We start from the raw sequence: 18,510 nt of genomic DNA, 5'->3' as shown, positions 1-18,510 counted from the left end.
TTTATAACCCTCGACTGCACTCCCAGTCTGCTGGTCCAGTTGGTCTCCCTGTCTCCCGATGAGGTTCTCAGATCTCTTGGCTACACACACCATCCCAGAATGGAAAAAGAAGTACGTCTGCTATGGGGTAAGAGACGCCTTCAACATAACTACACTCTCTCTCTCTCTCTCTCTCTCTCTCTCTCACACACACACACACACACACACACACACACACACCTTAAACAGACCCCATTTCTCTAAGACTTTTCCTTCATATCTGACCTCTGCACATTTTGCTATAGGGCAAGAGGCACCTTGAACACACAGACACAAACACACACACAGACACACAGACACCATAAAAACCATAAACACACACACATGCAAACACCTTAAACACACACACACACACACACACAGAGAGAGAGAGACACCTTGAAAAGTCCTTAAACCTGTTGCTCTGTGGTTTGGCAGTATGATTGGATTAGCTATACTGTAGTCGCTGTTCTGATGGGTTGGGGTCTTAACGCAGTTCTGGTCTTTATGTCTCCAGATGCTCAAGTCCATCCTGAGTGCAGAGGAGAGCAGAGGATCCTATGATGAAGGTAACACCTATATATGTTATAGAGGGTCCTATGATGAAGGTAACACCTATATATGATATAGAGGATCCTATGATGAAGGTAATGCTTATGTTACAGAGGATCCTATGATGAAGGTAACACCTATATATGGCTATAGAGGATCCTATGATGAAGGTAATATGTTACCGAGGATCCTATGATGAAGGTAACGCCTATATACAGTATGTTACAGAGGATGGGTTAGTTTTTAGTGCAGGATTGATAGGGTTACCGTGCAGGACTGGACTGATGGTTACGCTGTAATATATATATATATATATATATATATATATATATATATAGATAGATAGATACTTTATTGATCCCCAAGGGGAAATTCAAGGTAATAGGTTCATTCAAATAAACTCTTCACTGCACAGTTGAGGTCTCTACCCCAGAGCTAACCCTCTTCACCCGGTACACTCTCCCTCCTCTTCTCCCTGCCCTGTGGAGGAGAAAGGGCGTGACTGCCCCGTAACTGACCACTCTGTGAAGGAGAAAGGGCGTGACTGCCCCACAACTGACCACTCTGTGAAGGAGAAAGGGCGTGACTGCCCCATGACTGACCACTCTGCTGTACTATGAGCTCATTAATTATTCCTGCGGTAACAGAATACGGCTCTGACTGTGAATGCTTATGGGGAAGCCATAGCCAGGTAGCAGAGGTCAGATCAATAATGGATGACCTCATGAACGTGCCGTGACGAGACGCAGCCAGAACGGCTGCTGTGTCATACGGAACACTCCACAACAGCTCCACATGGACGCATGCAGTTGAGGAGGAAGTAGCGCTGCTGAGTGATGAACGCAGATGCAGTCGAGGAGGAAGTAGCGCGGCTGGTGATGAACGCAGTTTAGTTTCATTTAATGTCCCTTTATTTAGCCAGGGGGTCATATTGTAGTTGAGCAGGGAGAAGCACTCAGGTGGGTGGAGGGTGACGGATGATTGATGGCGCTGTGTTATGGTCATGTACTGCAGGTGGGTGGAGGGTGATGGATGCTTTTTTTTAAAGAATTATTTTTATTTGCTTTTCAGAGATTACATTGGATTCCCAGTACATATATAGAAACAAATGATCAGATCTTAACCAGTTTACACCTTAAGGCTTATGCCCAGTCGCTCGTTTGCCCAGGATCAGAGATGTGCCGATAGATGCAAAGCTTTGATTAGTATTGTCTTCTCTTCTCTCCACTCCACTCATCTTCTATTCTATTCTCTTTTCTCTCTCCCTTCTTCCTCCTCTCTCTCTCTCCCTCTCTCCTCTCCTCCCCTCTTTCATGTACACAGATCAGAAGCATCTCAAAGCTGCACACAAGGAATTCTTCAGATGCTGTGAGAATGAGCTGACTAAAGTGACGGCCTTCTACTCCGGTAAACACACATTAAGAGCTCTCTAGTGGCCATGCCTGTCTGTATGTCTGATCTCAGCGTGTGTGTGTGTGTGTGTGTGTGTGTGTGTGTGTGTGTGTGAGCTTGTGTGTGTGTGTGTGTGTGTGTGTTCGGTAATGTTCCATTCCTATCTCCCAGAGAAGCTGATGGAAGCTAAGAAGAAGATGGCTGCCTTTGGATCCATCACCCAGCTCTACCCTATCATCTCAGAGACCATGCAGACCCCAAACCAGCTCTACCCTATCATCTCAGAGACCATGCAGACCCCAAACCAGCTCTACCCTATCATCTCAGAGACCATGCAGACCCCAAACCAGCTCTACCCTATCATCTCAGAGACCATGCAGACCCCAAACCAGCTCTACCCTATCATCTCAGAGACCATGCAGACCCCAAACCAGCTCTACCCTATCATCTCAGAGACCATGCAGACCCCAAACCAGCTCTACCCTATCATCTCAGAGACCATGCAGACCCCAAACCAGCTCTACCCTATCATCTCAGAGACCATGCAGACCCTCACACAAACCCAAATCCAAATTCCAACCCAGACTCAGACCCCGACCCCAACCCAGACCCAGACCCAGACCCAGACCCAGACCATGCAGACCCAGACCCAGACCCAGACCCAGGACCGGGGCCGGTGCTGGAGGCTCGGTGGAGGTTGGTTATCTGAGCTGTTGAGGGCCTGTCATGGCAACCCTGATCTCCAGCAGCTTAAACTGGCCACCAGTGAACTCCACCTCAGCCTGGTCTACCTGCAGAGCTACCAGGTAGATGAAGCCCCTCAATGTAGCTCTGCCCCACTCTCCTCTTCTCTTCTCCTTTCTTCTCTTCTCCTCTCCTTTCCTCTCTTCTCCTTTCCTCTCTTCTCTTCTCCTCTCTTCTCTTCTCCTCTCCTTTCCTCTCTTCTCCTCTCCTTTCCTCTCTTCTCCTTTCTTCTCTTCTCTTCTCCTCTCCTTTCCTCTCTTCTCTTCTCCTTTCCTTTCCTCTCTTCTCTTATCTTCTCCTTTCCTCTCTTCTCCTCTCTTCTCCTTTCTTCTCTTCTCCTCTCCTTTCCTCTCTTCTCCTTTCTTCTCTTCTCCTCTCCTTTCCTCTCTTCTCTTTTCCTCTCTTCTCCTCTTATTTCCTCTCTTCTCCTTTCTTCTCTTCTCCTTTCCTTTCCTCTCTTCTCCTTTCTTCTCTTCTCCTCTCCTTTCATCTCTTCTCTCTTCTCTTCTCCTCTCTTCTCTTCTCCTTTCTTCTCTTCTCCTTTCCTCTCTTCTCCTCTCTTCTCTTCTCCTTTTTTCTCTTCTCCTCTCCTTTCCTCTCTTCTCTTCTCCTTTCCTCTCTTCTCCTCTCCTTTCCTCTCTTCTCCTCTCTTCTCTTCTCCTTTTTTCTCTTCTCCTCTCCTTTCCTCTCTTCTCTTCTCCTTTCCTCTCTTCTCCTCTCCTTTCCTCTCTTCTCCTTTCCTCTCTTCTCCTCTCCTTTCCTCTCTTCTCCTTTCTTCTCTTCTCCTCTCCTTTCCTCTCTTCTCCGCTTCTCTTCACTTATCTTGTTCTCTCTCTCTTCTCTTTCCCTCATCTCTTTTCTCAACTCCTCTCTCTTCTCCTTCCTTCCTCTCTTTTCTCAACTCCTCTCTCTTCTCCCCTTCCTCTCTAATCCTCTCTTCTCACCTCTGGCCTAGTGAAGTCCACCTGGTTTACCTACAGAGCCTTCAGGGTATCACTCCACTCTGTGTTGGTTATTGTTTGGCCCTTCAGGGTATCACTCCACTCTGTGTTGGTTATTGTTTGGCCATAACAATAAGCTTGTTTCCACTGCAGGAACTTGGGGGCTGTTTCAGGAGTTCCGGTATCTCATATGACCTCATCGCAGTAACGACCCCTGCAGTGCTTTTCTGGGGTCGTTTCAGAGTGCGAAACTTGTGAAAAAGGCATGTTTTTAGGCGTAAAGTGGTATTTGTGTTTATCATATGCTCATTGTTGTTGTGGTCATTCCATCTCTAATGTGCGTGACAGACGGTGTTGTTGCTGTCTCTTTAGCAGCTGAACTACAGTGCCTTCTGTAAGATCATGAGGAAGTATGATGCCAAGTTTGCGTCCGAGAGGGGTCAGCGATGGGTGAAGGAGACGCTGGACGCTTCGCTGCTCAACTCCAACTGCCACGGAACCCAGCCACTCATGGACAAGCTGGAGGTGGGACAAACATGGGGGGTTTCCTTACGCTTCTTCTTTAATAAAACTAAACAAATGTTTATAACAAATACATGTTATTATTTGTTTATGTGTTTTCTATTGCTTGGTCAACATACAGTCCTCATATCTGAGTAACTGGTCTGACAAAATGTTAAAACATAAAATACAACAACTTGAATTTTCAAATAACCGTAAACCAAAAATTCCAAAACAGGAATCACCCATATATCAAACAATTATGTGGGTGTTTTCTCCTTTCTCCAATTTAAATGTCTATGACCAAAAAATTAGCAGTTTCAATTGTCTATATTCCATGTTCAGTTGTAAGGCTGCTGTGTTGGCTGTTCAGTTGCAACTGTAAGGATGTTGGCTGTAGTTGTAACTGTAAGGATGCTGTGTTGGCTGTAGTTGTAACTGTAAGGTTGTTGGCTGTTCAGTTGTAAGGCTGCTGTGTTGGCTGTTCAGTTGTAACTGTAAGGATGCTGTGTTGGCTGTTCAGTTGTAAGGATGCTGTGTTGGCTGTTCAGTTGTAAGGATGCTGTGTTGGCTGTTCAGTTGTAACTGTGAGGTTGTTGGCTGTTCCTGCAGGCTCTCATGTGTCACCTGGAGGGGGAGAACCGACAGAAAGCCCTAAAGAGCCTCCGCGCCCCACAGAGGACACTTAGACAGGTTGGCTGTGAGCTCATTCAGCAGATAGGTTGGCACACACACACACACACACACACACACGGTTTCATAAAAGTGGAGTGCATGGCGCAGAATAAGCTTTGCGGCAGCACTGTGTGTTGTGTTCTGATCTGCAAAATAGAGCCCAGGATTCTCAGATCAGGAGAATGTTTTTTCTCCTCAGGTTAGCCTGTTTACAGTGAATTACTTTTTTACAGTAAGTGACTTTATGAATGTTGTCCAATTGTGCTGCTAACACTTGTGTGTGTCCAGTCAGAGCAGATGATAACACAGAATCATGTTTGTGTGTGTGTGTGTGTGTGTGTGTGTGTGTGTGTGTGTGTGTGTGTGTGTGTGTGTGTGTGTGTGTTTGTGTGTGTGTGTGTGTGTGTCCAGTCAGAGCAGGCGTGGATCATGTTCCGCATCGGACTGACGTGTGGACTTCTCATCGTCCTCTTCACTCTCATCCTCATTGAGGGTAGGAACACTGGCCCTTCACTGTCAGATCACACACACACGCACACGCACACACACACACACACATAATCATCATCATTATCTACATCAGGGGTCTCCAACCTTTCTTTCCTCCGAGAGCTACTTGGACATGGCCGAGAGCTTTTATGTTAGCAGTAGCATGTAGCATGCCATGTGTTCACATCGCTGATCTCCTCCCAAAACCTAAATCACCTACATACTACAAAAGAACAGACAGAGCAATAGACAGACCGAATGAGCGTGGTAATAAGTGATTTAACTTGGGAGCTGATTTTCCGAGAATAGCCTGGGTGTTTCCATGCTGCCTTGATTTGATTCACGTCTCATTGAGAAGTGGTGGCGCTAGCCAGGCTAGATAGAGAGTGAGAGTTAAAGGAAAACTATGCAGGATTGGCGATTTCATCGCCGGTTTCGCTTTCGCTTTTCGCTTTCACTCGTTTTATGCTTGCATATTTCTCTGCAGAGCTTCCCCTACAGCTTTAGCGTGTATATTTACAAAACTCCTGAATCGGTCAATCTGCCGTGCCTTTTCATGAGACTTATGAGACTTATACTTCCTGGAGTAGACTGAAATTGCAAGCGTGGTTCTACCGCTGCAGACCACTAAGGCGGCCGAAAAAAACATTATTCAACCGGTAATGACTCATTTAATCATGTATAACAGTATGGAACTAATTGATTAACTGAAAAACGTTGCATAGTTTACCTTTAAACAGATTCAGAGTGGAGCGAAACCATCAGAGTGTGTCGGGTGTTCCAGAAAAAACAAACAAACAGATAGCCAGCTAGCATAAAGCCAACCAGACAGACTGTTAGCCAGCTAGCCTACCAGCCAGCTAACCAGCCAGACAGATAGCCAGATAGCCTACCAGCCAGATAGCCAGCTTGCCTACTAGCCAAACAGATAGCCAGCTAGCCTACCAGCCAAACAGATAGCCAGCTAGCATAAAGCCAGCTAACCAGACAGACAGTTAGCCAGCTAGCATAAAGCCAGCTAACCAGCCAAACAGATAGCCAGCTAGCATAAAGCCAGCTACTGTAACCAGACAGACTGTTAGCCAGCTAGCCTACCAGCCAGACAGATAGCCAGCTAGCCTTCTAGCCAGAGTGTGTGCATCCTCTGATGGAGTTCCTCCCTCCTCCAACAGCAGATAGACAGACAGACAAATAGACAGACAGACAGACAGAGAAACAGACAGATGGAGTTAAATGGATGTTGTTGTCCTGCAGTGTTGCGGGCGTCTGAGAGACAGATGGAGTTAAATGGATGTCGCTGTCCATATGTCCTGCAGTGTTGCGGGCGTCTGAGAGACAGATGGATTTAAATGGATGTTGTCGCCATATGTCCTGCAGTGTTGTTGTTGTCCATATGTCCTGCAGTGTTACGGGCGTCTGAGAGACAGGTGGAGTTAAATGGATGTTGTCGCCATATGTCCTGCAGTGTTGTTGTTGTCCATATGTCCTGCAGTGTTACGGGCGTCTGAGAGACAGGTGGAGTTAAATGGATGTTGTCGCCATATGTCCTGCAGTGTTGTTGTTGTCCATATGTCCTGCAGTGTTGTTGTTGTCCTTATGTCCTGCAGTGTTGTTGTTGTCCTTATGTCCTGCAGTGTTGTTGTTGTCCATATGTCCTGCAGTGTTGTTGTTGTCCTTATGTCCTGCAGTGTTGTTGTTGTCCTTATGTCCTGCAGTGTTGTTGTTGTCCATATGTCCTGCAGTGTTGTTGTTGTCCATAATGTCCTGCAGGGTTGTTGTTGTCCATGTGTCCTGCAGTGTTGTTGTTGTTGTTGTTGTCCATATGTCCTGCAGTGTCGCGGGCGTCTGAGTGGGAGCGCGTGCGTCCCGTCCTGCGCGTCCACAGGGGCAGCTTCCTGCTGCTGGAGTTCCTGCTGCTCATGGGCCTCAGCATGCTCCTGTGGCAGAGGTCAGGGGTCAACCACGTGCTCATCTTCCAGCTGGACCCCAGAGAGCACCTCACGCATCAGCACCTCCTGCAGGTGGACGTGTGTGTGTGTTGACAGATGTGTGTGTGTGTGTGTGTGTGATGATGCTGGTGTTGGTGCTGCAGTGTGTTGCCGTGTGTGTGTTAACGCGTGTGTGTGTGTGTGTGTGTTAATGTGTGTGTGTGTGTGTGTGTGTGTGTGTGTGTGTGTGTGTGTGTGTTGCAGGTGGCGGGGGCTCTGGCTGTGTGCTGGTGCTGCAGTGTGTTGGCGTGTGTGTGCCCCCCCCTGGTGAAGATGCCACTCCTCCTGCCCCCCCTGCTGCTCCACGGCCTCCTGCTGCTGCTGCTGCTAAACCCCGCCCCCTTCTGCTACGGACACGCCCACCGCTGGCTACGCCCCCTACTGGTAAGAGAGAGAGAGAGGGAGAGGGAGAGAGAGAGAGAGGGAGAGAGGGAGGGAAAGAGAGAGAGAGAGAGAGAGAGAGAGAGAGAGAGGGAGGGAGGGAATTGAGAGAGTGATCGAACTCCATGACTGCTCAAAGAAAACTAACAAAGAATTTGTAAAAAGCAACGCACAGAAAACTGATGTGCAACTCAAAGACTAAAAGAAAAAATGTCATAAACTCACTTAACTCCAGACTCATTTGATGTTCTCTTGGTAAACAAAGAGTTGTTGTATGTTCTGGAATTGGCTGCACCAGCGTGTCTGCCCGATGCCTCAGACTGATGGTGCAGAACTCTATGATGCCTCATCTTCATCTCTGATGCTCCAGATCTTTAGGATGCCTCATCTTCATCTCCGATACTCCAGATCTCTAGGATGCCTCATCTCTGATACTCCAGATCTCTAGGATGCCTCATCTTCATCTCTGATGCTCCAGAACTCTAGGATGCCTCATCTTCATCTCTGATGCTCCACAACTCTAGGATGCCTCATCTTCATCTCTGATGCTCCAGATCTTTAGGATGCCTCATCTTCATCTCTGATGCTCCAGATTGTTAGGATGCCTCATCTTCATCTCTGATGCTCCAGATTGTTAGGATGCCTCATCTTCATCTCTGATGGTGCAGATCTCTAGGATGCCTCATCTTCATCTCTGATGGTGCAGAACTCTAGGATGCCTCATCTTCATCTCTGATGCTCCAGAACTCTAGGATGCCTCATCTTCATCTCTGATACTCCAGGGGCCGGTTGCACCAACTGGTCTTTACTAAGTCTGGTCCTAACTGCTAAGTTGGTCTTTGTTAAGACCAGTCCTTAGAATTCAACTAAAGTCGGTTGCACCAGCAGAACTTGCGCCTGGTCTTAACTACGCCCGGTCTTAGCGATGCGCGTCCATGTGAATGCCTACGGAACAATGACAACTTGCCTGTTTTAAAGATTAGAACTCTATCTGCTGTCAATCACGTCCCCCGTTCGGAGGAAACCGCTGTTAAAGTGAATGACATGTAGCCTAATGCCTAATGCGTGGCACCTATTTAACTCGCTAAATAAATAACTTCACAATTACTGTAGTTCCTTCTCATTATGTCAAGAATAAGCAAAGGAGACGCATTATAGCTTTATCCTTTCAGAGATAAGGCTACCAATAGGCTGTGGCAGAACAACACTAACTGGTAGAAGCGTTATCTGCACTGTAAAATGCAAGTAAAAAGTTTATGTTATGTAAAGAGCTAGACCCATGGAATACGGAATAACGTCAGCCAACCAGCCACGTTGTGCTAGGAATGCCGTAACAGGTAGGCAATTATCTAACAAATGTAACGTTAGCTTACACGGTTTAGGCTATTTGTATGCACTAAACGTAATTGTAGGGCGGGCTAGATAGCCTATGCATCTTCAAATGTTTCCAAGTATGGTTATCCCTATTAGGAATGTACAATAAGCTGTTAATAAAGGTTTTTAATTCGTGAATGATACCGAAAGCCCCTCTAAATGATTGCCAGGCTGGCGTAGCGAAGTGTCAACCTAAAACAAATGCTAGCTGGCCAACAAGCGAGTATGGGTATAATAACAATGTAGTTTGCGCTGTAGAAACGACTGTGAGAAGTGCTCAAATGTTGGTCTTAAGAACTTACGCCTACTACTGAGTAGGCGTAAGATCTACGCCCGGTCTTAGCGAAAAGAATGCTTATGCCTAGATGGTGCAACTGGCGTATCTATCAGGTTGGACTTAGAACGCTGAGTTAAGACCGACGTAGCTTAAGACCGGGCGTAAGCATGTTGGTGCAACCGGCCCCAGATCTCTAGGATGCCTCATCTTCATCTCTGATAATCCAGATCTTTGGATGCCTCATCTTCATCTCTGATGCTCCAGATCTTTAGGATGCCTCATCTTCATCTCTGATGGTGCAGATCTCTAGGATGCCTCATCTTCATCTCTGGTGCTCAAGATCTCTAGGATGCCTCATCTTCATCTCTGATGCTCCAGATCTTTAGGATGCCTCATCTTCATCTCTGATGCTCCAGATCTGCTGCCCTCCTCAGCGTTGCTGCTGGGCGTTCTCCTGGGCCTGCTGGGTTCTGCTGCTGGGCGTTCTCCTGATCTGCTGGGTTCTGCTGCTGGGCGTTCTCCTGATCTGCTGGGTTCTGCTGCTGGGCGTTCTGATCTGCTGGGTTCTGCTGCTGGGCGTTCTCCTGGGCCTGCTGGGTTCCTCAGCGTTCTCCTGGGCCTGCTGGGTTCCTCAGCGTTCTCCTGGGCCTGCTGGGTTCCGTCCCTCCCTGACTGACCGCTGCCGTAGCGCTTAGCTGGTGTATCTAAATCGACTCATCAAAAGCATGAGTGACACTGATGCTGGTGGTCCACTGAGTGTGCCTGGACGGAGAAGAGCCTGAGGCCAACACACACTCTTTACTGCCCCTGAGTGGACAACACACACTCTTTACTGCCCCTGAGTGGACAACACACACTCTTTACTGCCCTGAGTGGACAACACACACTCTTTACTGCCCCTGAGTGGACAACACACACTCTTTACTGCCCTGAGTGGACAACACACACTCTTGTGCTGCAGCCTATTGCACTGCCCTGAGTGGACAACACACACTCTTGTGCTGCAGCCTCTTGCACTGCCCTGAGTGGACAACACACACTCTTGCCTATTCCCTGCCCCTGAGTGGACAGAGTTTAACGAGGCCCGGGGCTTGAGTCATTCCTGCAAATGAGACGAGTTATTCCAGCTGTCTGCACTCTCATGTGTTCCAACTGATGTCTCCTCTTCTCCTCTCTCCTCTCCTCTTCTCCTCACCTCTCCTCCTCTCTTCTCCTCTCCTCTCCTCCTCTCTTCTCCTCTCACCTCTTGTCCTCTCCTCCTCTCTCCTCTCCTCCTTACCCCTCTTCCTCTCTCCTCTCCTCGTCTTTCCTCTTCTCCTCTCCTCTCTTCACCTCTTCTCCTGTCCTCTCCTCACCTCTTCTCCTCTCCTCCTCTCCTCTCCTCACCTCTTCTCCTCTCTCCACCTCTCTTCCCCTCCTCACCTCTTTTCCTCTCTCCTCTCTCCACCTCTCTTCCCCTCCTCTCCTCCTTTCCTCTTCTCCTCTCCTCTCCTCTCTTCACCTCTTCTCCTGTCCTCTCCTCACCTCTTTTCCTCTCCTCCTTTCCTCTTCTCCTCTCCTCTCCTCTCTTCACCTCTCCTCCTCTCCTCTCCTCACCTCTTCTCCTCTCTCCACCTCTCTTCCCCTCCTCACCTCTTTTCCTCTTTCCTCTTCTCACCTCTTCTCCTCTCTCCTCTCTCCACCTCTCTTCCCCTCCTCTCCTCCTTTCCTCTCCTCTCCTCTCCTCCTTTCCCCTCCTCTCCTCCTTTCCTCTCCTCTCCTCTCCTCACCTCTCTTCCCCTCCTCTCCTCCTTTCCTCTCCTCTCCTCACCTCTCTTCCTCTCCTCTCCTCTCCTCCTCTCCACCTCTCTCCGCTCTCCTCCCTCTCCTCTCCTCAGCTGCGGGTGTTCTCTGCTCCTCTGTGGCCCGTGGCGTTTGCGGACTGCTGGCTCGCTGACCAGCTCAACAGTCTCAGCCCCCTGCTCCTGGACCTGTGGCATCTGCTCTGTTCCTATAGCAACCAGGGAGCTGGAGAGGGCGGGCTGACACCAGGCCATCATGCCCCTGGTGAGCAGTCAATCATAGTACAGTTATAACTAGTCATAGTACAGTTATACACAGTCATAGTGCAGTTATACACAGTCATAGTGCAGTTATACACAGTCATAGTGCAGTTATGCACAGTTAGTACAGTTATACACAGTTAGTACAGTTATACAGTAACAGTACAGTTATACAGTCATAGTGTTTGTGTTTGTGTTGCTGAGTTCAGTTACTCTAATGTGTGTTTGTTGTTGAGTTCAGTTACTCTAATGTGTGTTTGTTGTTGAGTTCAGTTACCCTAATGTGTGTTTGTTGTTGAGTTCAGTGTTGTTTGTGGTCCAGAGCAGCTGAGTTCAGTTACTCTAATGTGTGTTTGCTGTTGAGTTCAGTGTTGTTTGTGGTCCAGAGCAGGTGAGTTGTAGTCAGTCATCTCTGTCGGGTCCTGCGCTGGTGTTTGTGTTATTGTTGTTGTTGTTGTTGTTGTTGTTGTGTGGTCCAGAGCAGGCCAGCTGTGGTCAGTCCTCCCTGACGGCGACGTGTCTGATCCAGTGCTTCCCCCCCTGGCTGCGTCTCGCTCAGTGTCTGCGGCAGTTCTGGGACAGCAGGGACGCCGTCCACCTCCTCAACGCCGGCAAATACGCCACCGTCTTCCTCATGGTCCTGTTCGCCGGACTCTACAACAGAGCCAGAGGTGAGTGCAGCCTCTACACTCATTACAGGATTATAGTTATCACACTATTACAGGATTATAGTTATCACACTATTGCAGGATTATAGTTATCACACTATCACACTATTGCAGGATTATAGTTATCACACTATTACACTATTGCAGGATTATAGTTATCACACTATTACAGGATTATAGTTATCACACTATTACACTATTACACTATTGCAGGATTATAGTTATCACACTATCACACTATTGCAGGATTATAGTTATCACACTATTACACTATTGCAGGATTATAGTTATCACACTATTACACTATTGCAGGATTATAGTTATTACACTATCACACTATTGCAGGATTATAGTTATCACACTATTGCAGGATTATAGTTATCACACTATTACACTATTGCAGGATTATAGTCATCACACTATCACACTATTACAGGATTATAGTTATCACACTATTACACTATTGCAGGATTATAGTTATCACACTATTACACTATTACAGGATTATAGTTATCACACTATTGCAGGATTATAGTTATCACACTATTACACTATTACAGGATTATAGTTATCACACTATTACAGGATTATAGTTATCACACTATTACACTATTGCAGGATTATAGTTATCACACTATTACACTATTGCAGGATTATAGTTATCACACTATCACACTATTACAGGATTACAGTTATCACACTATCACACTATTGCAGGATTATAGTTATCACACTATTACACTATTGCAGGATTATAGTTATCACACTATTGCAGGATTATAGTTATCACACTATTACAGGATTACAGGATTATAGTTATCACACTATTGCAGGATTATAGTTATCACACTATTGCAGGATTATAGTTATCACACTATTGCAGGATTATAGTTATCACACTATCACACTATTGCAGGATTATAGTTATCACACTATTGCAGGATTATAGTTATCACACTATTACACTATTACAGGATTATAGTTATCACACTATTGCAGGATTATAGTTATCACACTATTACACTATTACAGGATTATAGTTATCACACTATTACACTATTACAGGATTATAGTTATCACACTATTGCAGGATTATAGTTATCACACTATCACACTATCACACTATTACCTACAGTTATCATAGTGTTGCAGTACTACTGTAGTGTGTGTGCACGTACAGGATGGGTGTGTGTGCATTGATCATATGAGTTCATTTGCATGCATATTAAGTGTATGCGTGTGTGTGTGTGTGTGTGTGTGTGTGTGCGCGCGCGCGCGTGTGTGTGTGTGTGTGTGTGTGTGTGTGTGTGTGTGTGTGTGTGTGTGTGTGTGTGTGTGTGTGTGTGTACTGCAGCACAACCAGGCTGGGTGTGGGAGGTGAATGTGTGTGTGTACCTGTGGGCTGTGTCCACCTGCTTCAGTGTGCTGGTGTGTGTGAGCTGGGACCTGCGCATGGACTGGACCCTACTGCAGGGCCACGGACTCCTGAGGAGAGAGCTGCTCTACACGCACGAGGTGCACACACACACTCACACACACACACACACACACACACACACACACACACACACACATGCTGTCTCTCTGTGTCTCTCATGTTAAGGTGTGTGTGTTTGTGTGTGAGTGGACGTGGCGCTGTACTATGGCGCTATGCTGCTGGACGTGGTGCTGCGTGTGTGTTGGGCGGTCAACATCCTGCACACACACATACACACACACACTGTCTCTCTCATGCTGTGTGTGTGTGTGTGTGTGTGTGTGTGTGTGTGTGTGTGTGTGTGTGTGTGTGTGTGTGTGTGTGTGTGTTGGCCAGGCGCTGTACTATGGCGCTATGCTGCTGGACGTGCTGCTGCGTGTGTGTTGGGCGGTCAACATCCTGCTGGCCCAGATGAGAGACTCTGCAGCTGCAGCCGCCGTCAGCAGTGTACTCACCCCTCTGGAAGTGCTCAGGTACCTACACACACACACACACACACACACACACACACACACACACACACCCCTCTGGAGGTGCTCAGGTACACACACACACACACACACACCCCTCTGGAGGTGCTCAGGTACCTACACACACACACACACACACACACACACACACACACACACACACACACCATATAACACACACACACACACACACCATATAGCACACGCACACACACCATATAACACACACACACACACACACACACACACACACACACACACACACACACACACACACACACACACACACACTCACACACACACCATATAACACACACACACACCTTTATAGACACACACACACACACACACTCACACACACACCTTTATAGACACACACACACACACACAAACACACACCTTTATACACACACATCATATAGCACACACACACACACACACACACACATACATAACATAGCACACACACACCTTTACACACACACACACACCATCTTCTAAACCCAAATCATCTTACAAACCCACAAGATGTTCCAAGGTCACGTCATATTTCTGATCCCAGCAGCACTATCTGGCATCTGATTATATATAGTGAAGACTGATAACATATGTTATATATAGTGGAGACTCTTCTTAAACATACAGTATATTATATATAGTGGAGAATCCTCTGATCACATATATATATTATATATAGTGGAGACTCTTCTGATAACATACAGTATATTATATATAGTGGAGAATCCTCTGATCACATATATATTATATATAGTGGAGACTCTTCTGATAACATATATATTATATATAGCGGAGACTGATAACATATGATATATAGTGGAGACTGCTCTGATAACATATATATTATATAGTGGAGACTGCTCTGATAACATATTATTATATATAGCGGAGACTGCTCTGATATCACACATAATCAGATACCGGACATTGCTAGTAATGAATAGAACTAGATGTATGGGCACTAGCAGCAGTAATGGCTGCAGTTGTAGTAATGGTGGTAAGGACCTTAGATATGGTAAGGACTATAGCATCAATTATTACAGCGTGTGCATTGTGGGCAGGCGCTTATGCTGCCGTAGTTGTCCATTCAGACGGTGTGAGGTATGGCAAGAGAATGAGCTATTGTACTTTCCCTCCAGACTGTGTGCAGAAAATATATTTGATCCTCCAGACAGAGTGCGTGTGTGGAATACTTCAGTCTGTTACGATGCTGTATGTGTGTATGCGGGTGTGGAATACTTCAGTCTGTTACGATGGTGTGTGTGTGTGTGTGTGTGTGTGTGTGTGTGTGTGTGTGTGTGTGTGTGATGCATTTGTCACTTCAGATGTGTCTGTATGGAATAAATCTGTTTCTTTAGACCCACTCCTCTGATGGTGCGTGTATATGTGGGATATATTTGCCCCTTCGGATGTGTGTGTGTGTGTGTGTGTGCGTGCGTGTGTGTGCGTGTGTGTCTGTCTGTCTGCATGTCTGCGTGCGTGTATGTGTGTATGTGTGTGTGCGTGCGTGCGTGCGTGCGTGCGTGCGTGCGTGCGTGCGTGCGTGCGTGCGTGCGCACATGTGTGTGTGTGTGCGTGCGTGTGTTTGTGTGTGTGTGTGTGTGTGTGTGTGTGTTATCTGTTCCTGGGTCCAGGCGGTGTGTGTGGAACATGTTCCGTCTGGAGAGCGAGCAGCTGAGGAACTGTGAGCTGATGCGCGCCGTCAGAGACGTCCACTTCCCACAATCCTGTGCGTGTCTGCCCGAGCACGTCCTGCGGGAGTGGACGCAGAACCAGAACCAGGAGACGGGCCCGGGTCATCAGAACCAGCACCAGGAGAACCAGGAGAACCAGGAGGAGACGGGCCCGGGGTGTCAGAGTCAGCCCCAGTCCTGCACACACCTCCTACTCACCTGTTGGGGCAGGTAAAGCCCCAGTCCTGCACACACCTCCTACACACCTGTTGGGGCAGGTAAAGCCCCAGTCCTGCACACACCTCCTACACACCTGTTGGGGCAGGTAAAGCCCCAGTCCTGCACACACCTCCTACTCACCTGTTGGAGCAGGTAAAGCCCCAGAACTCTGAGACCGTGCGCACACCAACTCACCTGTTTGGAGCTGAATCAACTCACCTGTTTGGAGCTGAATCTGAATCTACAAGATCACATACTGTACATTATAATGCTTTACAACTCACTTACCTGTGCTGTGTGTAGAATGCACCAACCCAGTGTGTGTGCGTGTGTGTGTGTGTGTGTGTGAGTGTCTCTGTGTGTGTGTGTGTGTGTGTCCAGCTGCCTGTGGTGGTCTAGCTTGGAGTCAGCTATGGTTTGTATCACTGCAGGTGCTACAGTGTGATGCAGTTGGATAGTTTGCCCACAGAGAGCTTACTGGCCATCTGTTGACATTCCAGCTCAGTATGGAACATTGCTGCTGAACAATTACGGAATATCTTAACCATACAATGTGGATAACAGTGTCAACAGATAGCTTGTTGATAAGCTATCTGCATCTGTATCTGCAGATAGTCTAAAGGGTACTATCTAAGTAAAGTGTGGCCTAACATTTTTGTTGTTGACACTGTTGTTATCATTCTATTGTTTTGTTCGGCTTCGTTTCCCCCCCTTAGTTCCAACAACAGCACGCTTTGCAGAGACATTCAGCCTGAACCACATTCTCCCTGCAGAGTTGTATGCTGAAGTTACATACAACTTTCTGTTGTTACGTTTCTACTCACTACCAGCGGAGAAACACTCTTTTGCTTTTCTTATACAGTGTCAAAAAGAATGTAAATGAACAATAAGTCTCAAGATTCTTTACGGAGCCCCTGAGTCTCAAATCCCCACGTCATTTAGCCTGAACCCCACATGCAGTTTAGCCTGAACTCCCCATGTAATTTAGCTTGAACTCCCCACGTCATTTAGCCTGAACTCCCCACGTCATTTAGCCTGAACTCCCCACGTCATTTAGCCTGAACTCCCCACGTCATTTAGCCTGAACTCCTCACGTCATTTAGCCTGAACTCCCCATGTAATGTAGCCTGAACTCCTCATGTAATGTAGCCTGAACTCCTCACGTCATTTAGCCTGAACTCCCCACGTCATTTAGCCTGAACTCCCCACGTCATTTAGCCTGAACTCCCCACGTCATTTAGCCTGAACTCCCCACGTCATTTAGCCTGAACTCCTCATGCAGTTTAGCCTGAACTCCCCATGTAATGTAGCCTGAACTCCTCATGTAATGTAGCCTGAACAGATGTAATGTAGCCTGAACTCCTCATGTAATTTAGCCTGAACTCCTCATGTAATGTAGCCTGAACTCCACATGTAATTTAGCCTGAACAGATGTCATTTAGCCTGAACAGATGTCATTTAGCCTGAACTCCACATGTAATTTAGCCTGAACAGATGTCATTTAGCCTGAGCTTCACATGTAGCAGAGTGGTTGTTGTCTGTTGTTGTCACTGGTTTGTCATTCTATTCTGTAACTGCGCTGTAACTGTGCTTTTGTTGTTCGGCCCTACAGAGTTACCGGCGCAGCTGTATCAGCGGAGGAGAGATCGCGAGAGGACAGTGAACCAACATGGATAGAGAAGAAGATGTTGGACACGCCAAGAGTTGAAAATGACCGTCAGAACCGTGACATGAAATGTGCTATGCTGTGACTGTTGACCGCTGAAGAACTACAAGATTGGAATGAACACTGTTTTGATTCTGTGTAAATCTGCTGTGAAATATAACTTGGTGTTTGCCGTACTGTGACTGTTAGCTCTTCTGTGAGGTGTGTTGGAATATTTTTGTTACCAGTGCCATAACCAAGGATGTGTGAGGTGTGTTGGATATCTTTGTTAGTGATGGCATAACCAGGGATATGAGGTGGTGTGTTAGAATATCTTTGTTAGCGGTAGCATAACCAGGGGATATGTGTGAGGTGGTGTGTTAGAATATCTTTGTTAGCGGTAGCATAACCAGGGATATGTGTGAGGTGTGTTAGAATATCTTTGTTAGCGGTAGCATAACCAGGGGGATATGTGTGGGGTGTGTTAGAATATCTTTGTCACCGGTGGCATAAGCAGGCAGAGAACACAGACACTGAGGCTGAGATGGAAACAGAAACTGAGACTTTATTCCACACAGCAGGGGGACTGACAGTGATCATCCGACACAACACACCCCACACCACACCTCTACACCACTGCAGTGATCATCCGACACAACACACCACTGCAGTTATACAGTGATCATCCGACACAACACACCCCTACACCCCACCCCACACCCCTACACCCCACCCCACACCACACCTCTACACCACTGCAGTTATACAGTGATCACCCCACACAACAGCCCACACCACTGCAGTTGCAGTGACCATATAAAACCCCTACAGCCCCCCTGCACAACACAGTCCATCCCCAGGGGACTACCGTACCGTACGACTCCAGCCCCCACTCCAGGCCTGGCCCCTGATCTGTTCTAGAGTTCTAGAGCTGTTCTAGAGTTCTAGAGCTGACCCAGAACCCCA

At 47.2% G+C, this 18,510-nt stretch overlaps 1 protein-coding gene across 1 annotated transcript; it reads left to right on the top strand.

Moving 5' to 3' along the window:
• Window positions 1-11,369: 11,369 nt before the first annotated feature.
• Window positions 11,370-17,650, top strand: LOC134089361 (xenotropic and polytropic retrovirus receptor 1 homolog). The gene is made up of 7 exons (XM_062543802.1): window positions 11,370-11,378; window positions 11,859-12,045; window positions 13,178-13,193; window positions 13,464-13,557; window positions 13,856-13,992; window positions 15,642-15,911; window positions 17,512-17,650. Exons 1-7 carry the CDS (start codon window positions 11,370-11,372, stop codon window positions 17,648-17,650), a joined length of 852 nt encoding a protein of 283 aa, XP_062399786.1.
• The last annotated feature ends 860 nt before the right edge of the window (window positions 17,651-18,510 follow it).

The sequence above is a fragment of the Sardina pilchardus genome, chromosome 8 (genome assembly GCF_963854185.1).
Source record: "Sardina pilchardus chromosome 8, fSarPil1.1, whole genome shotgun sequence".
NCBI classification, from domain to species: Eukaryota; Metazoa; Chordata; class Actinopteri; order Clupeiformes; family Clupeidae; genus Sardina; species Sardina pilchardus.
This window is presented reverse-complemented; position numbering and strand designations above follow the sequence as displayed.